Below are 20,424 nucleotides of genomic sequence, written 5' to 3' on the forward strand. Positions count from 1 at the left end.
AAAAGTTGTGAAAGAAATGTTAAATGCAACACACATGATTAAGATCTTTAATAAGAATCTTGATTGACTCAATATTGACACAAAATCACATTGCTGATCTCTTACAGCACTAAAGCTGATACATCATGAAAGTTTCATATCTTTTATCGAACAACCATAAAAGCTAACTAGTATATATTTCAATAAGCAGCACTGTATCTTGTTTCTATGGCAACAGCGCATGTAATACAGCGTGTGTAATACTGATATACAATGTCATACATATTGAAGCTAGTCCTTGTCCAGGAACTACCCAAAGGCTAATTAACCCAATGCAACTGGCACATACAAGTCATGAGGCACCATGCAACCACAAACAATGAGACCACGTTCTAGTTATCACAATATTTCATACTTAGGGTATCAACAGCTCTGTGTGTACACAGGTTTATAACCCACAGAGAGAGTTTGGCATTTCACTGAGTAATGAGTAAAAGGTTAGAGTGCATAGAGAAGCATTAGCAAAGCTACTTGGCTATACGTACATACTTACGCTACTAGCAGCGCTGCAGCTATTTCAGCTACGTAAACATCGTATATGGGGAAGGTCCACTAACCTATGACATAGACTTTGTCCCATGATTAAAAGATTCTTTGTTTTCTTAATGCGTCAAAGCCTTTTACAAATCTATTGTAACTTGAACCCGCACACTTCATGAGCAACTTACGAGTTTTTACACAGTGCATTGTTTCTGCCACGAGAATTGGGTTTCTCGTACGGCTTTCCATTTCACTGAGTACTTTGCAAACAGAAGATGCTTGAATGTGTCTTAATATAATTCTAAAATAAACTTTTTAGTTAGTAGCAATTTCCTGCCTATCAACTTATATTTTCACAAAATAAAAAGACGGAATGATTATGTTGGATTTACGACAGTTAGTTAGTTTTAAAAAAAAAAAAAAGCTGGATACTGGCATTTCCTCAAGGTGGTTGAGAAGCAAAGTTTGAGTAAGGCAAGTGAAGGAAAGACGTTTGTCTAGTTGTGCGAGGATGCAAAGCTGAGATCTGCTTTACATCTGCAAGAGATGAGACAGGTCTGGATCTGGTTTCTTGCATCATCAGACGGTACCCGCAGGGCTCGGTGCATTAGCACTGGATTTGGGTGGAATCAGCTTCATGGTATTGAAAAAGTCCACCAGCTGACCTGGTACTTCTGCCAACACACTCTTTGCCAGTGCTTCTCGGGGAGCCTGAAGTGCAAAAAAGGAGAGAGAAAAATGTTTACAACTAATCTTGCCACTGATTTATTTAAATGAAGGGTTTAGGAATGAGAAGTAGAGCGCCATGCAGGTAAAGACAGCGAAAGGGAAAATTCCAACCATCTTTGCTTTTTCCACTGTATTTCGAGAGTCATTTTGTCACAATGACACTTTTTCTGGCAACCTCCAGAGGAGTTGCTTACTCTTGCTGCATTTATAGCCGGAGTGAGCAGCAACAGTGACAGCATTGATGTTGTTTTGTCATTTCATCTTAGTTTTGTCAAGCTTCAACCCAGATTCACTTTAGAAAATAGCAGAAGATACAAGTGGTCATGTCAGATTGTCAAACGTCTGTTGAGCAGTGGAGTTTTCCCTTTACTGTGAACAAGAATATGTTTCTGAGATCAGTCACCAGTGCTTCATATCCTCACACAGAATGTATTGCACCATCTCTCTCAGCACTGATGATGGATCTTTAGCAAAACAAAGTTGTGAGTAAGAAAAAAAAGGAGGACTACTATCACTACATGGGAGGATTCATGCAATGAGGCAGTTATTCATATCGGCCAAGCACAGGCGAGGGTAGAGGTGAATTTTATAAGTAATACATATTTGGGGTACCCCTATGTAGGATTTGGATCATGGGGAGGCTTCAGTTTGAATATACTGAAGAAGGAGACCACTTGCTGAGGTAACTCGGCCAATACGCTTTGGGAAAGAGCCTCGATGGGCGCCTGAAAAGAGATGAATACACAAGTCACAGAGGTGAGCTAAGAGAGATCTAGGTTGATGGGCTGGGGATGCCTGGGTCTGGGCATGTATTCCTGTTTGGATCAGGAGACTATATACCATGTTCAGATGAGTAAGTTTGAAGCCAGTTAAACCAAAACAATGAAGCAGTGAAATTGTCAGAAAAAAAAGTTTGAAAGGCATGCAGTTTTTAAAGAAATTATTTGGCTTATTTAAAGCATATTTGTTGAAATCAAAGCAAACCCTATTCACATCTTCTATAAAGCAATCCCCCCCCCTCCCTCCCCTCCCCCCCGACTTACGTTTTGGAACTGCCGGTACGGCACAAACTGGACGATGTCCCGCATGGCCGTCTCGCCGGTCTGAGAGCGCAGGCGTCCATCGTCCCCATCCAGAAACTCCATGGCAGTGAAGTCGGCCCCCCCGACGCCAATGATGATGATGGACATGGGCAGGCGAGAGGCGTTGACGATGGCGCTGCGCGTATCATCCATGTCTGTGATCACTCCGTCGGTGATGATGAGCAGAACATAGTATTGCTTCGGGGAGACGGCAGACACAGAGGAAGTAGATCAGTTATTTCATGGCTGAAGTGTACGCATGTTTTGACCGAGACCCAAACGCGGACATTGTAAATCAAGATCTACTGGGTTCTCAAAACAAACGGATTAGTTGCTGGTTTTGTGCTGCGTGTGCTGAAAAGTGTGACATAGATCGGATGAGCAGCTCTGGAGATGCCAAGAACATACAGACACATGCAATCTGTTGCTTCATAGTTTGATGGGGACACATGAAATGCAAGCAAACAAGTTTTAGAATGAACGTGTGAAACTAACGGTTCATTTATTGAACACTGGCATTACTTAAGCCTGACATGGAGTTATTATTAATTTATTATAGCTGAAATCAAGGGGTTCAGACAAAGTTCGACCTCAAGGTAATGCCTCTCTGGGGCACACAGATCTGATAACCCCGGGCCTGGCATCTGAAAATAGCTCCAACAGCCAATTAATGTGATGATATTATCACAAGACTCCTGTTGCTCTGAATCAAACAATTTTCCAATCCTCTTGCATTGTGAAATGTCTGCACAAAGAATGGAAAAAAGGAGTATCGAGAGGCTGTAGAGGCAGTAGACGTTCCAAATGTGGCACATCGTAATGTCTACAGTGAGTCTTAATGAACTGGACAGCAAGCAGTGCAAAGGTAAAAGTCACTATTAAAATAACTGTTCACTCTGGATTGTTTCAGCCACAATAATAATCATAATAATAATCCATTATCTTGGGATTGCATGAACAGACAAATACTCACCGACGCAGTGGTCTGCTGGAGTGCTTGCTTAGCAAAGCAGGCTACATGGTTGATGATAGGGGAGAAGTTTGTGGGACCGTAGAGTTTGACCTGAGGCAGACACACCCTGTAGGCCTCCACCACACCTTCAATGCCTACACGCACACCCGCACACACACGATCATGCTTGCATCAACACACTACACGTCATCTACAACTGTACAGTGCAATGGTTTGCATACATACCTGCACAGAATGGATTTGCTGGGTTGAAGTTGAGAGGGAACTCATGGGAAACCTAAAAGAAACACAAACCCATCAGATTCCAGTTCCTGTGTCGAACTACTACATGACTTTTCACTCAGATTCAAACAGTAATCATATCTTTTTCATGGGGCATTTTGTAGTTTGAACAAGTCCTACCTGCCAGTTGGGAGGGATTTGTGCCCCAAAGCCAAAGGCAGGAAACATCTTGTCGCTACACAGGAGGAAAGAAACATCACTCAGGACAGGACACTATATACCATGTTCAGATGTGTAAGTTTGACAAACAGATTTCCTCAATTCAATGCAAACCAGTCCAGCCACAGCATGAAGAAATGCAAAGTGATGTTGTATTTCTTCAAACTTGGAAGTTTTGAACGTACCAGCTTGTGTTTCATGCGTTTCACGGGTCACACATACCTGTCATAGTCCTGGATGACGTTGCCCACAGACCAGGTAGCAGAGAGGTACTCGTTAACACCCTGAGGACTGATGTAGTGCAGAGACTGAGGAGACTTGGGGTCCCCGTTGGAGCCTGTGAAGTCGATAGCCACCTGCAAAAAAAAAACAGAAATTCAGGAAGCCGGCATTAGTGGCCCTAGAATACTAAATAATAAAAGAAAAAGATGCATTAATATCGAAAGTAAAACTTACAGTGAAGTTGATTTGACAGCCTCCCATGATATAATCCAGGAAGGTATACTCCTTCACCACCTAAAAGATACATACAAGAAACACACAATAAACATACGTTTTATTAAAGAGTATTTAAGAGCGTGTAATCCCAAAATCACCACGGTATCTTAAACCAATCACACAAGATACCAAATCGTGTCTGTACCTGGCATAACTTCACGCTCACCACACCAGAGTTCTTGTAGCCTTTCTTCTTCTGTTTCTTTTTACTGTTGACACATTCAAACTCTGCCTGAGGACAAACACACAAAAGCGTGGGTGTGAGTGCAAAAGGTCTTACTTAAAGGGAAGAGTTCTGCATTTAAAATCTACATTTTGCTCTGAGCCACACTCGTCGGTGCTCTTAGCTAGAGTAATTCACAAGGTCTAGTGGGTTTTGACCATCACCAAAACCCAAAGTCATTACAATAACACCACAAGGAGAATGTTAAAATACAGTTTGAAACATTGGTTGTTAAACATCCAAGCAAACAATGGAAACACACACACACACACACACTGACACACACACGTACCGGAGACGATCGTGATGCTTGCTGAAAGCGTGTCATTGTGGTCTCGAAGGTTCCAATCAGGTCATGTGAGCCATCGTCGTCATAGTCATAACACTCAACCTGGAAAAAGGTAAAGAATTAAAATAACATTTTTTAAAAAGAGACAAATAAACAACAACACACAGACAGTAATATGGCAGACAAGAAAACAGTTACATTCTTTACACAGAAAAAAAAAAATACAACTAAAAAAGGTACCGTTCACCAAAGCCAGACAAAAAAATAATGCTGATACAGCAAGATCTTCAGAATCACAATAACCTCCATTGTATTGAGCCGGAGGAGGATCAAGAAATATCTGGACAGCTGTGATAAATGTTTTTGTATGTGTGAACGTACCCTCCAAGTGTATTTTTACTGGAGATGTAAAAAAAACAAACAAGAAAAACATGCACAAGTGAGATTTAAAACAAATGTTTTTGTAAAACCAGCGTACTAGACAGAGGCAGACGGTCAGATGACTAAAAGAGGAATGTGTGGTTTTTAGACAAATCCATTTTATGAGACGATTGTGTTGGATGAAGAACCCTGCAATGCCCCCTCGCCCCCCTCCGCTTTCTACTTCATTCACAAACATCCACTATTAAGTGATGGTACGAGGAAAAAGAGACAAACACTGCAACACACTGGGGAACTCACTTGTCCTGTTTGGTTGAAAACAGTTCCCTTCCTGACATGTACGCTTCAAAAGTACAAAAATACGTACATCATCAAGCCAGCACTAAATACACTTCAACAATGTTTTGAGATATCCAAGAGAGCCGACACAATGTTTGTGTCCGGGATCTATTGTGCAGCTTCAAGAGAGGTTGCATTATGTCAGTGAAAAAATGTAGCGCCACTCGACCAAAAAGATCATGTGCAAGCAGCGGTTTAGGGAAGTGTATTTGAGATTAGAAAAAGTATTTAGATTACTTTTATTGGTTTCTCCAGGTCTCCTCCGCAGAGCGACTGCAGGGAGATTCGAAAGGGTTTCCATGTTGGATTCAGGTTGTTGTTCACCACCTGGTGACAGAATTTAACAAAAAGTTATCCAGGTGCAGACGACACCATCGAGAACCGATGCTTATGGAACTGCAGATTCTTAAAGAGGCAACGGAAATTATATTTAGTATGTTTCTTTTTGGGGTGGATATTAATTAGCAGTTAATTCTCTCCACAGCAGTACCTCGGTCCTGTGAGCGAGTTGCCATCCAGTTGCTGTCTGCTTGTAGAATTCCAGGTACGGGTCGGACTTCCCAAAGAAATCCTGTAAACGAGTAACGTAATGAAACAGACCAAGAAGTGAAATGTAGCTGAATACTGAAGAATTAAAAACAGCGTGACAACCGTTCGTACCTTGTTGTCGAGTTTCCTTGCTTCAACTTCAAAATTCGCCACCCTGTTATCTTTTATTTCTTCTGCACTGATCTACAACAGGATGAAAGATGAACAACAGGGAAAAAACAAAAAACAACATTGCCACATTCCTCTCCGGCTCTCTCCGTCACTGACCGTGATGGTCCCTTTGCCTGCAGGGGTCTTGTTCTTCAAGACAAGCGGGCGGGTCAGTTTTTTACTGGACACGACCTAAAATAAACACACAAACGCAAGTTGACAAAGAAGCAGCAGTGGACGAGTGCAACACAGCAGCCTCTTAGCCACAAGGCGAACAACCAAAACAACCAGGCAGAGTGAACATTTGGGGTCGGGTTATACTGAGAGCACAGTGACTGCTTATCAGGGACGTCCGGTCTTCATCCGCAACATTAGCATGTTATTACAGCACAGGATGTCCGATTGATTTTAGCCAATAGCTGTTTTTTTAAAGACTTTTATGCAAAATGATTAATTTCCTAGAAATGTATGGGCACACAAACAAAACGTAAGTGTGTTTCTTTGGTCGAGGACAGCCATAGTTAAGAGTTGAGTGTGAGTTTATAGTTATCTTTACACTGATTGGAACTGTTACCAAAAACGGAAAAACTTTGTTGGAAGTGGAACCTAATGTAAGGAATTGAAACCATCAACACCACATGAAGCCAAACGCCTACCTGGCCCAAGGTGCACTCCAGTTGCCCCAGAAAGTCATCGTCACTCAGATCAACGGTTTTGTTGTCGATGTCATAAATTCCAAACTTCAGCTTCTGCACTATTTCAAAGTAATAGTCGATGACAAACTTTTTCGCAAACTTCGGGCAGAGGCAGTTCTGGACTTTCTCCGTGCGCCCCACCTGTCAAGAAAGGATCACATTGCATGTTTCACTTCAACATGCACACCCGTCTTAAGAGATCCAGGGATCTGAAGAGCAAAATGGCACACAACACTGAAGCAACAGGAAATAGACATAACTGCTGCTTTACTCAACACTGACTTTTCTACTTGAGGGTTAACAATTAACGATGCTCTTAGATTTTTTTTTGCAAGGGACAGCAGTGACATAACTGCCACACCTAAAAGTGCAACGCGTTGCTTCAAATACCCCACATTATCTGTTTGTCAGAGCAGAGGAGGTTCCTTAGGAATACCTTTTCTATTTTAATTTCAAAACAAACGGGAGAGGCAACAAAAAAACACTAACACAAAAGCATCAATCTGTAATCTCCTCGAGTATTGAATGACTCCAGATTCCCGACTGACCTCATACCACTGGGAATCAGTGCTGCTCATCAGAAGCACACACAGGGGGTCGGACTTGGAGCCGATGTCCGTGTCCATGAGATTATCACAGGACACAGTGAGCTCCACCTTGGTGACACACTGGGCTGCCATGTCTCACTAAAGACTGCAGGGTCGGACTGTGGAGAGCTGGAGAGGAGACACGCAGAGAGGGACGTCACTGTGAGAACATAACAAGCGTATTACCCACAAACTTGGTGTATAAGTGCGCGTCGCTTTGAAACATGACCTGACGTTACCACAAAGGGAACTTCCATGAACAATGTGTTTTTGTTTTTATTGAGGGCGTTAACTTTACGCAAGCTGGCAACACAGTGACAAATATGTACGTTAGGATAAACAGACCTCACGCCGCAAACATCTAAATGTAGAGTTTCTCGCCTCAAAACATTGACACAAAACCGTGCTGCCTCACCCAAACACGGTCCGGTGAACCAGCAACCGTGTCCGGGACGTGTAACACAGCAGGAGTTAAGTCATGAAGCCCAGGCAGCGGGGAGGATACAAGAAGGATACAAGCAGCTCCAGTAAGAGAAAGTACTACGAGACGCCAGCCAGCCAACTGGGCTGGATTTTACAAAAATTAAAAAAGAGCTTCTTTTGGCCCTTTAACTTCCTCCCAAATGTAGATGGTGATTTAAATTAAAACTTACCGTTAAAATTGTCTGGACTCACAATAATACAACTACTTAGTTGGCTGGTTTTAGCCGCTCGACATGACAGTTTAGCAGGACGACAGTTGAGTTTAGCAGGATGGAACCGCCCTCCTGAACGGGAAAGTGACGTAATGACGTAGGCTCCTCGTTCTCCGCCGTTCAACGTGACAAAGTTACGCCCACCAGGAAGAGCACGTCATCACGTCTGCTACGAAACCCATCCCTTTTCAAATAGTCCCGGCGCGAATACTATGTTTTATCATTTTCCGTTTGAAACACAAAATCGTATGGGCCTCTAAAATAAACATCTGCAAAAACAAACAAACAACGGATCATAATGTTTACTCACTTGAGACATGTAGTTGTTATTCTCTACCACTAGAGGTCAGCTTTGTACGAGCTACAAACAAGTATTCTCTTGGGTACAAACTGGAGCTTCAGGTTAAAAAATAGGATCTGAAACGTTTGTGTTCTAGATCCTATTTTTAAGAGGAAACCACAGGTCTGCAGACTCAATTGAACATCTTTAAAATGTAGCTCAATATAACTGGATGGGAGTGAAATTCTATGTCTAAAACATGTTAGCAGACTCATGATTTTAAATTACAAACATATTTCTTAATACTCAAAGTTAGTGTTAATTATTACCAAGCGTCACTGACCTGATCTTTAACTTAGATTACAGGATAACTTCAAATGTGTGTGTGTGTGTGTGTGTGTGTGTGTGTGTGTGTGTGTGTGTGTGTCAAAGTTTGGACATTTTATTCTCAATTTATTTTACCAGGTACTCAAGGCACTTTACGTGGTACAAATATGTTTTTTACATGGTGAGGAGGTTGGCGTCTGCAGATAACAGGCTATGGGAGCATGTCGGTGCTGGAGGTCAGAGAGGTATGAAGGGGTTCATGGTTGTGAAAGGCTTTGTAGGTGATGAGGAGGATCTTGAACTGGATTCTTTGCTGTTTGGGGTACAGTGGAGGTTTTGAAGGACTGGGGGGATGTGGTCTCTGGTGCTAGAGTGGGAGAGGAGACGGGCAGCTGAGTTCTGGATGTGTTATAGTTTGATGATGGTTTTGGTGGATGTGCCACACAGGATGCTGTTGCAGGGGTCCAGTCGAGAGGTGATGAAGACGAGGAGGAGTGTTTCAGCGGCAGGAGGGGAAAGGGAGGAGTGTAGTCGACAATGTTTTCAAGATGAAAGAAGGCGTTTTTTGTGATATGCTCGACATGGCGTTCAAAGTTGTCGGGCAGGACCAGAGTCCAGATATAACCAGGACCCATGGAAACCTGTGAGGCGAGAGAGCTCAAAGACTCCGGAGAAGAAGCAGAGTTTGTGATGTGCACTGATGGAACATGAATTAATAAAAAGGACAGAGGGAAGAGGAGAAAAGAACTCATGATGTCCCCAGCAGTCTAGGTCTGTAGGAGCATCTCTTGGGACCAACACACATAAAAATGACATCATCGCAATCTTGGTGATTGGACTCATTTTGCAGCATGACCACCAGCAGCTTTTTTTGCTGACTATTGTCAGGGTTAATAACAGCCTCATAACGCTCTACAATCATTTGAACATTTACATGGACACTATTAGACGTCTTTTAAAAGGCTGAACCGACTACGTCTGTGTTATTTGGCCGTTTGATAGTCGCGAGCAACGGTTGGTGTTTACAAAATTATTTATTTATATAAATGAGAATTGAATGTGATGAATAATCTTTCTCAATATCTTGGAAGGAAATTAATGAAACTATAAATAAAAAAAAAACTTCATTGTAAAACAAAATCCATAAAATCATAAATCTAACGAATGTTGGTCTACTTTACTGGAAAAAAACATTATTTACTCTTTCCTACTGTCGGAAAATGTGTTTAAAAATGAAACGGCAATCATCTGTACACCAGAATATTTCCAGGTTTAGTCAAGATATTTTTTATTTTCATTTCATCTCCACAATGCATAGACCACAGACGTGTATGACGAGCTTGTTTTACCATGATCGAACAATGATGTATGAAGAACGTTATGTGCAGTACACACCCATTATAAACTCTGAAACAGTACCAAAATGTTCCAAAACTTGAACAATGATGACATGAAAACTGTGCTAGCTATCAAGATGCATTTGAGCAAATAAAGTCCAGAGTTTTGTTAATGTTTCAAAATTTAGTATAGTGAGTCGTTTTCTTTTGGTAACTGCTGTATGCAACTGAACGCACAAAATTGCACAATCACCACAACCACCAGCTAAGAGTGAAACGTATTATACTACCACCTCCGGTTAATACTTTCACAATAAATTGGAAGGTGAGGCCTCACATATACTCTATGGGTGGAGCTGCATCGGAAACTACAGGGAGACTCAATATCTGACATATCTCAACATGTCTTGTGTGTGCGTGTGTGTTAAGAACCGACAAGGAAGTGTGTTTTTGTTCTTTTAGATGTAGAAAAAGTCCAGTGTTACAACACTTTGGTTGCAGTAAAACCTTTTCAACATACGTGAATGAATCACTACTTGGTTAAAATACATACAGTATTTCTGTAACAGCATGACAGGAAGGCAGTTGTTAAAAAAACAACAAAAAAACACTACAGAAAAACTACTTTTACATGATCTAATATTTTTATTTTTAAAAAACAAATACGGAAATAGAAGATGGTTACTTTGTAGGTGGACATGTTTTTGTTTCTTGCATTGCAGATATTCACATAACATATCAATAAAATCTATGTAAATGACAAAGTATAATAAGGCAATGCCACAGCTAACTAGTGTATATTCAATATACTTGTACACTTCGTGAAATGCATTCAGACATTTTCCTAACAGTCTGGGGATTCTCATTGTTAACACTTGTGTCACAGAATACGATGTCAAAATCAAATACAGAACAGAAAAAAAAGTACAAAACAGCAGCGACAGTAAAAAGTAACTTTTGTAAGTGTAAAAAATCTCCAAAAAGGTATTTAGGCAAACGTATTAATCCATTATGTTTGGAGCCATTATGTAAACATTACATTATTTGATATAGCACAGCTTTGTCCAAACTCCATGATTTGAATGGAAACATATGCTTCATTATGAGCATAAACATAGAGGACACGTGAAGGGCTCCAGCTCTTCCATAGAGACGTTCAGACAGACTGATACGATGATACGCCGGCTGCACCAATGACCTTGAAACAAGTCACATTACTTTAAATGAATAAAGCAGATTGTGCGAGATCAATGAAACAATAAATTACCTTAAGTCCTAACAATCCTGGCACTTGAGTCACATTAAATGTTTAAATGAAGTACATGTTAGGAAATATTAAGAAATGTACACGGCATCTGTGTACTATGGCTTTATACGGAGGGTATGTAGTATTTACAAATCATAGCATATCTGCATAGACTAGATATTGCATGCTCATGTGTCATACTGAGGGGTGCTAACGCCAAGAGGTCAGGGGAGAGGCGTGTCGCTGTGGGGGGGCTTCAAGCGCATGGTATTGAAGAAGCCTGCAACCTGACCTGGGACTTCCGCCAAGACGCTCTGAGCCAGCATTTCTGGAGGACTCTAAAGAGAAGAAACAGAGAGATAGAACCATATTAAAGATGCAGGGCGCTGCAGAGGTGAGCTCATTTCATGAATGTTCCAAGTATGATCAGCATGTTTTCGCGAGGTCAGTTCCACGAGTGTGGGGCTCTGGACTACACAGACGAGCAGTGCACATCTTTGCTTCTACACTGACAGCGACGCTATCTGTTTCACGCCATACGTGGCATCTGAACACTAAACTATGCGGCCGATTAATTTAGCGTCACAGAAACACAGGAAAAATCTTAAACATGTATGCAGGTTAAATGGAGGTGAGAAGGAGAGGAATGAAGGGGGAGGCGGGGCAGGAGTGCTCCTACATTTCTAGGAAGGACTGGGTTCGACGGGGGGCTTCAGGTCAAATAAATTGAAGAAGGATGCCACTTGGTCTGGCAACTCTGCCAGTACGCTTTGGGCAAGGGCCGCACTGCCTGCCTGAAATAAGACGTTTAAGATATTGAAATGTACGCATTATTTAGGACCTTAAAGAAGCTCATGTGGCGCATGCCTGCGAAGACGCTGCGTTGTGATGTCTCTTACATTTTGGAACTGCCTGAAAGGCACGAACTGCACAATGTCCCGCATGGCCGTCTCGCCGGCAGCGGAGCGTAAAGTCCCATCGTCCCCATCCAGGAACTCCATGGCAGTGAAGTCGGCTCCCCCGACGCCAACAATGATAATGGACATGGGCAGGCGAGAGGCGTTGACGATGGCGCTGCGCGTCTCATCCATGTCCGTGATCACTCCGTCAGTGATGATGAGCAGAACAAAGTATTGCTGCGAAAAACATCGACATCAGAGGGAACAACAAAAGCAACAGAATGATTGGTATTGTGTGCGGGAGGAAAAGAAAGGACCGATCGGTTTGGTAGCTACTTCAAGACCAAAAGCACAATCGTAAAATACTTGATGGAGTTGTAGCAACGTGCAGCGACTCACAGAGGCGGTTTCCTGCTGCATGGCTTGTCTGCCAAATTGGGCTACGTGGTTGATGATGGGCGAAAAGTTTGTGGGGCCGTAAAGCTTCACCTGGGGCAGACACTGCTGGTAGGCCTGGACCACACCCTCTATACCTAAACACACACACACACATGAGAACTTAAGCCTTACGGCACACCCTTTCTATGTATTGGTCAATCAGTGACTCAAACCCAAATTGATAATCATTAGTTTTAGTTGTGGAAGATATAGGTGAGATTGGAACATCTTATTCCATATTTTTGGTAGAAGAACAAAATGATGCCAATCAACACAGCGGTAAGAGTTCACATCAGCTTCAGTCTCCTCACCTGCACAAAAAGGATTCGCCGGGTTGAAGTTGATGGGAAACTCGTGGCAGACCTGCGAACACAAACAACTATCAATCTGGATCCCGCGATAACTTCTGAGATGACTCAAGTGATTCCAAGAAACGTTTTTTATGTTTTTCTCCATGCATTAGAGAACGTGTTAAAAACACAGCTAAATGCAGATCAAACCTGCCACGAAGGGGGGATCAGGGCTCCAAATCCAAAAGCAGGGAACATCTTGTCACTACAGGAAGTAAAAGAGAACAGGTGTTGTTTTCGTGGTAACTTCAGACAAATAAAAGATTACAAAAGAGCCCTCAACTTCATTCAGACATGACGGGACATTTACAGAGCGAGCCGTGCGGCTCTGACTGCTCGTCCCTGCATCTCACTTTGAATACATTTTTACATCGATTGGATCATTTACCTTATGGAGAGAGAGACACAAATTTGGTTGCTTGTTTATGATAAACAATACCACAAAAACATAGAATGGTAGGATGTTAAGTTGGGACATCTCAACGCAAAATCTCTTATTCACAGTTTGTGTGTTTGCTCGTCGGACTAATTCTTATAGAAAGAAGAACAAAAGGCGCACTGTTCCTCTACTTTTGTTTACCAACATAAAACTTTATGTATAACAGCCCATGTACCTGTCGTAGTCCTGGATGACATTACCCACTGTCCAGATAGCAGCCAGGTATTCATTATAGCCTTGAGGGTTGATGTAGTGGAGGGACTGGGGAGTGCTGGGATTCCCATTAGAGCCGGTGAAGTCAATGGCAATCTGCCCCAGGGGATGGATTGAAAGCCGGCAAAATTAAATACGCTAATGCTTTCACAACATCATAAAAAAATGCTTCCCGAAAACATTAAATCCTCAATATATAGTGTAGAAATAATTAATAAAAAACATAAAAAGATGGAGTACTCACAGTGAAGTTGATCTGACAGCCGCCCATTATGTAATCCAGAAATGTGTAATCCTTCACGATCTGAAAATAAATATTTTTTACAGAAATCAAATCTGTTAAAAAAAAAATGGATGTAACAACATTGCAAAAAAAAAAATGTATATAGAAATGTTTGAATGTTTTTGAAGTACAGGTAGTGTGAAACATCACTGATCTACTTTTATCTGAACATCTCAAATCTAACAACTGACTTCCTGTGTCAGTATGGTTGTACTAAACAAAGAAAAGCAATTAGTGCAGTACCTTGCATTGTTTTACAATGATAACGCCAGAGTTCTTGTATCCTTTCTTCTTCTGTTTCTTCTTGCTATTTACGCATTCAAACTCAGCCTGAGAGGAGCACAGACACAACACACAAGTGTCAGGAGCGGCACTGTCAACCTTAATATAACAAACACAGTTTTGACAGACAGACAGACACACAGAGAGCTAGCTCACCGCATATGTTTGCGAGCCCTGCTGTATTTGGGAGAGTGTGGTCTCAAATGATCCGATAAAGTCGTGAGAGCCACTGTTGTTGTGATCATAACAATCTACCTAGGAAACACAGACAGTTTGGAGAAACAAGACAAATCCAATCAATTCTCTTGAGAGGGAAACAAAATAAATGAGCACCAGTGTGAAAATCAAAGCAGATGAGTAAAAAAAAAATAAAGAAACATGCCTTGAAGCTTCAAATGTGAGACAACACCTGATATTGAAAAGTATAACAGAAACACACACACACACACACACGCGCAAGCCTTCTAATTGGCAAAATGAAAGGGGGGGAAGGTCCCGCCTCCCCTTTAGAGCAGGTCACACAGTACCTGCTCAGAATCTGCACCCAGCAGCTTCTGAGCACCTTCAGCGGTGAGAGAACAAGCAAAACAGGTCGACACACAGCATGGAGCGAGTACAGGTTAGACTAACTGTGTGATGCTACGGTCAGTCTGGTAGCATCACAGTCTGGTAGCATCACAGTCTGGTAGATGGTTAGCTAGGAAAGGTAATGGGTGACTAAAGAAAAGTGGAATCCATCTTAACAGAAAGCCGTCTACCTTTTGGGAATCTTCCCCAATGGTCAACTTACCTTTTGTGAAATCTAATTTATCAGGTAAAATAAATAATAAATAAGCTGAATAAAGAGTAGGCCACGAGCATGAGCAGAAATGTATGTTAACTATATTTACATATGTCATATGCTTCAACAATACAATATATTTAACATTAAATACATATTGGAGTCAGGTTCATTATGTATTGTGGTCAACAGCACAGTGTTGTATCACAGTTAAACTTCATATATCCTATGTAAACGGAAAAATTAATACATTTTGGTGCGTTGTATTTTGTTATTATTTGTGAACTGCCAAAAACTACCAGAGCCGTCTGGATATCTGGATTTATAATTTAGCTTTGCACATACTTCCTGTTCTCTCTAAATCCATTTTGAATTAATGCTCGCGCCCCACTGTCAAATCAAGCCGTGGACATGATGATGCTCTCATCATTTAACAGGTAAGTAGACCAATGAGCCAGATACCTGAAATTGTGGACGTCCTCCTTCAAGACAGACATAGATACGGAAAGGACTTTGGCCCGCACTATCAAAGACACTGCATCGCTCGCGTGACGAGCACTCACGGTGGAGACAATAAACTCACTTGCACCGCAGGCTGGAAAGCATCCCTTCCTGACATGTGTGCTTTTACACGGTTAGAGGATGGAAACAAAACAAGAAAACACTCATAAACTAAGGCTAAAATACATTTTCCTTAATCCAACCAAAACTATCAGACTCTGAGGTGTGCAGAAAAGGAATCATCAATCACAGGCAGCGTGCTCATCGTGGACTTGATTCAGCCATGACAAAACGAAAATGCTTCAGTGATGATCAAAATGTATGCTTATTGTTGTTGATGTTTAGTCGGGCTGGAAAAAAACAACTTATTTCACATTACTGTAGGAGACAATCTCTAAAATACATTTGGGCTATTCTTTGAGATTGTCCCATTTTTCAGTGGCGGATCGTCAGGTGCCTGCTAAGCCTTCTCTGCTGGCCTCAACAGAATCACAAAGTTATAGCTATTAAATATATATTTTAACTATAATTAAAAGTTATATCTCTTTTGTAATTTAATTGTATGCATGTATTATAATGTTTTTTTCCTTATTAGCTTTTTTCTCATTGACCAGCTCCCGTCGGCCTCTGTTGCTGCTGCCTTGTCTGTCTGCTTTGTCCAATCAGATTGCACATCTGTTTCTCTCTGCACTCTCTCTCTGACGGTTAACACATGATGACGGCCCGCTAAGAGGCTTCTGTACTGTGATTCCTTAGAGACAGCAATAGCAGCCTGAACAGTGCGCTGAACAGTTGATCCCTTAAAGAAGGAGGAAGTACAAAAACCATGGCCTGCCACTGCCCTTTTGTAATGTTCCCCATATCAGTTTTTCCAAATGTGGCAGTGAGAAAACAACTTTGCACGTAGGTGTGTGTACCTTTATAGATTTCTCCACGTCACCTCCGCAGAGGGACTGCAGCGGGATTCGGAATGGTCTCCATGTTGGGTTCAGGTTGTTTTTCACCACCTGCACAGATCAAAGAGCATTTGGACAGTTGACATGCATTCACCACATGCACTTCAAAACTGTCAAGACACATTTAGTCATGACTTGTCCCACGCACTGTCCAACAGCCCCTGGGACCAATTGAGACACAATGATTATATCCGTACCTCTGTTCTGTGTACGAGCTGCCATCCGGTTTCCGCCTGCTTGTGGAATTCCAGGAAAGGGTCGGACTTGCCAAAGAAGTCCTGAAAATAAGGGTGAAAACAATTCAAGTCAGGTCAATCAACACAGAGTTTACCCCGAACTAAATGCGTGAGTGGTGACAAAAGCCATCATCAATGGAGTTACACTACTATGATTCACCGTGGCAATAGGTAAATAAAAGGCAGAGCCTTCATTTTAATCCAGTGGAAGTGGAGATATGAATGGGTCAGAGCGGGGGAAAAGTGTAAATAACTAAACACAAGATACTGTTCTTTAGTGTTGTCCATTAGTTAATGGTTAACCAGTCTTGCATTTCCTGAATGGATGATGAAGCGGTGGAATCTGACTGTGTTTAAGCTTCATTCAATTTTATTTGTTCAGCTTTAAAATCGGACGGGAACAAGAACTCGTTGGCCAGCAGCTGAGTCCCTTTCAAACTAGATGGTCCAGCTGCACCACAATCCAGCTCACTCAGAAATATTAACATATAATCTCCAGTATTGTGGGAATTATGTCCCATCAATGCAACCAATCACATCACAAGACAAAAGAGAGAATTACTCATTCATCCTACGCATCCAAGCTACAATTCATTTGTTTTTGAATTTCTAAAATAATAATACAAGAAGCAATCAATACCTTTTTATCCAGCTTTCTACCTGCAACTTCAAATTCCACCACTCTGTTGTCTGTTCTTTCTTCAGCACATATCTACAAAACATGAAACAGCTTGGTGAAAAAATTAAAAAAGTGCAACTACAATCTGCCAGGGAACACATTACATATCACTTATGCGCTGAATGTCATTGCCAATGTGAACGACAGGGACTCACAGTGATGGTTCCTTTACCCGCTGGTGTCTTGTCCTTCATGACGAGTGGTCGTGTTAGTTTCTTTGAGGACACAATCTGGACAGAAAAACACTTTCTGAATCAAAGTTATCTTATCTACCCGGGCCACGGCTTCAAAAACTAAAGAAAAGGGTTAATATGCTTTTTTTTCATGTAATCACTGGGGTTGACTGGGTTTTTAGTAAGGAAAGTGCCCCAACCTGTCCCAAGGTACACTCCAGTTCTCCCAGAAAGTCAGCATCTTGCAGACTGTTGTTGTCGCTGTCAATGTCGTACAGCTCAAACTTCAGTTTTTGCACCATCTCAAAGTAGTAGTCAATGACAAAAGTCTTGGAAAACTTGGGATTAAGGCAGTTCTGGATTCTCTCCGTCCGGGCAATCTAACAAAGACACAAGTTTCAGAGTCAGAGACTGTATTTGTACATAGCCAGACACTCTTTTTGAAATCACAGCAGGTGTTGAAATGTACAAAGTGACAGCCAGTGCAGTTGTGTAATCTACACAATATGCGTATAACGGGCCTGTTTAAAGATTTGACTTTCTTACCTCGGACCAGTGAGGCCCCGAGCTGTTCACGAGAAGCACGCACAGAGGGTCAGACTTCGAGAAGGCGTCCATGTCTAGCAGATTCTCACAGGAGACGCTCAGTGCCACCTTGGTCATACAGTCAGGGACCTTCGGCCCCAGGGGTCCAACTGCTGCCATGCCAGCCTGGAGGACACTCACACACACTCACTGACAAACAGAAACACAGTTACAGTCTTACAAAACATAAAAGGGAACATTGTATATACCACACCCATTGTATTTCCAAGTTAGGACTGAGAGACAGAAAACATTTGCTCCATCAGCGTTTTGTTAATATAGTTTACTTGTCAAGTTTAACCAACCTCATCTCAAAGTTGTACACAGCTTGTTGACACGCCCGGAATACAAAGAGGACCCAGTAAACATGCCAAACGTGTTATACATTTGTTTATTAACAGTTAATATAAATGTATAGAGAGTAGAGCACGTTGAATATAAGACATTGTATGGTGTTCAGGGCACCTATAAGCCCATTGAGTTGCAATCAAATGCAGCTGCTGGAAGGAATGTGCTGCGCCACACAGTGGTGGCTCACAGTCAAACACTCTCAGTTGTAGTAGCGTTATGTGCTCTTTGCATTAAAAAAGAGGATAGACCGACGATGACGTAATGTAGTTACCGTAACGGTAGTGGAACAAACTCGAGCGGGCCGGGCCGTGACGAACTTCAACGTTACGGACGTTGGCTGTCGTCGCGTGAGACGCCTCACGTACGTTGACTGAGGCGATAAAATAAAACGTCTATTAACTACTAACTACATGAACTACCACTCACGTTTGCTGTGAACAGTCGATGTAAAATGGGTATTCACTACTAATTACATAAAGTAGTTACTACGTAACGTTAAGTTGAACGAGTTGACGCCTATTTTGTCTCGGCTAAAACCCCGTGATACTGTAAAAGTACAACAATCCGTAAGTAACGTGAAGCAGCTAGTAACGTTAGCGCACAAAACCTCTGTCTCACGTCATATTTACTTTTACGGCAAAACAGCTCATTGTGAAAAGGCGTCTTCACACGTCCTACCTTGTTAGCTAGCTGTTAGTTATCGCTAGCTGTCCGTGCGCTGTGTGAGCTGTTAGTAGCAAACAGATGACAGACAGCAGCTAGCTAGGTGGGCGGGGCCCCACTGCGCTCGTGCCCAGCTGAGGGGCACCAGTCAGTCCGCTGCGGATAAAAGCAATGCACTCACCATTTTGTCAGCTTACGCACAAAATATTAAATCTGGTAAACCACTAAGCTAAATACAATACATCATTCGGTTTATACAAGGGTTTACAAACACGGCAATAAAAAAAGTGGAAATTTAATTAAATATGAAAGACTTCCTGTCGTTATACTTTGAGAAAGGCATGCAGTGAACCCAGACGCCTACATTTCTCAGTCACAAAAGACTTCAACCTGGACTTAAATCACAAGTATTTGGTCAAAGCTGCGATAGTCAGACAAAACTGGAGCATTAACACAATAGAAATGCCTCAAACACCCACACAGAGGACTGTGGTTCAGTGTTGTCCAGATTCAAGTGGTAAATTGAGGTTATTTTGAAGTTGTTGTTTATCTGTAGATCTTTTTTTTTTTGAACCCATAACAGTCTTGATAAAATAATCCAAAAGACACTACACTACACTAAAAAATGTCACTGAATTCATTAGTAGTATGAATGTTATTTCTTACTGACAGTTGCGTTCATCGCATAATATATATTTAGTTGGACAGTTAGATAAACCTAATTCTAGATCGCTGCACTGTGATGGGACGTATGTCCGCCAGTTCTGGAAAAACATTTCCCTCCTCAGAAAGGAAGCCACAGTGCCAGAAGAGGCAACATCTTCGAGGCAACAGTTTACACAAATTGCCTGACAACACTGATGCAAGTAAAAAAAAAAAGATAATTTAGCATCAATAGCATCAAACTATTTTACCAGCAGGGTGCAGCAGATGTTTGTTCATCTAATTGATCTTGAATGTTACAATAGCTAACACTGTGATTACATTTGTCATGCTTAATACACACATTAATAAACACATTTCCTCAAAAGCTCAAACTTAGTACTAAATTGAAGATCATGCTTAGAATGACACCCAAACATAAATTAAACTATGCTCGCATGTGCAGACGCAACCAGGACCAGTGTTCAAATGAGTGTGATGGTACTGACACAACCTGTCCGTCCATCACAGCTCGCTGCCTGGACACTCTGTGAGCCCACAGCTTTCTCACAGTTGGGGATAAGACAAAAATCGTATCTCTACGAATTGCAGC

At 41.8% G+C, this 20,424-nt stretch overlaps 2 protein-coding genes across 9 annotated transcripts; both read right to left on the bottom strand.

The window, feature by feature from the left end:
- Positions 1-33: 33 nt before the first annotated feature.
- On the bottom strand, positions 34-8,228 carry LOC137788600 (copine-3-like). Of its 5 annotated transcripts, XM_068581503.1 has the most exons (17): positions 8,109-8,228; positions 7,417-7,584; positions 6,830-7,009; positions 6,291-6,365; positions 6,135-6,206; positions 5,965-6,045; positions 5,712-5,801; positions 4,758-4,856; positions 4,388-4,474; positions 4,201-4,260; positions 3,967-4,100; positions 3,706-3,760; positions 3,529-3,580; positions 3,304-3,437; positions 2,292-2,528; positions 1,861-1,973; positions 1,097-1,230 (listed from the first exon to the last, which is right to left on the bottom strand). In XM_068581503.1, the coding sequence occupies exons 2-16, from the start codon at positions 7,546-7,548 to the stop codon at positions 1,863-1,865; spliced, it is 1,599 nt and encodes a 532-aa protein (XP_068437604.1). In that variant the 5' UTR covers positions 7,549-7,584; positions 8,109-8,228; the 3' UTR covers positions 1,097-1,230; positions 1,861-1,862. The 5 variants fall into 5 exon arrangements, with proteins under 5 accessions (XP_068437601.1, XP_068437603.1, XP_068437602.1 ...); XM_068581500.1 differs by lacking the exon at positions 1,861-1,973 and having other exon boundaries at positions 34-1,230; XM_068581502.1 differs by lacking the exon at positions 1,861-1,973 and having other exon boundaries at positions 34-1,230; positions 7,417-7,574; positions 8,109-8,216.
- A 1,800-nt stretch (positions 8,229-10,028) lies between these two features.
- Positions 10,029-20,284, bottom strand: LOC137788756 (copine-3-like). 4 transcript variants are annotated; one of them, XM_068581824.1, is made up of 16 exons: positions 19,185-20,284; positions 18,117-18,305; positions 17,771-17,950; positions 17,553-17,627; positions 17,359-17,430; positions 16,680-16,760; positions 16,444-16,533; positions 14,401-14,499; positions 14,206-14,292; positions 13,924-13,983; positions 13,642-13,775; positions 13,178-13,232; positions 12,989-13,040; positions 12,639-12,772; positions 12,240-12,476; positions 10,029-11,678 (listed from the first exon to the last, which is right to left on the bottom strand). In XM_068581824.1, exons 2-16 carry the CDS (start codon positions 18,273-18,275, stop codon positions 11,565-11,567), a joined length of 1,629 nt encoding a protein of 542 aa, XP_068437925.1. In that variant the 5' UTR covers positions 18,276-18,305; positions 19,185-20,284; the 3' UTR covers positions 10,029-11,564. The 4 variants fall into 4 exon arrangements, with proteins under 4 accessions (XP_068437925.1, XP_068437924.1, XP_068437923.1 ...); XM_068581823.1 differs by having other exon boundaries at positions 18,117-18,876; XM_068581822.1 differs by having other exon boundaries at positions 18,778-20,284.
- Positions 20,285-20,424: the final 140 nt, after the last annotated feature.

Source organism: Clinocottus analis, unplaced genomic scaffold (assembly GCF_023055335.1).
Source record: "Clinocottus analis isolate CAN_PGR_092001 unplaced genomic scaffold, fCliAna1.0.p SCAF_18, whole genome shotgun sequence".
In the NCBI taxonomy this organism is placed as follows: domain Eukaryota; kingdom Metazoa; phylum Chordata; class Actinopteri; order Perciformes; family Cottidae; genus Clinocottus; species Clinocottus analis.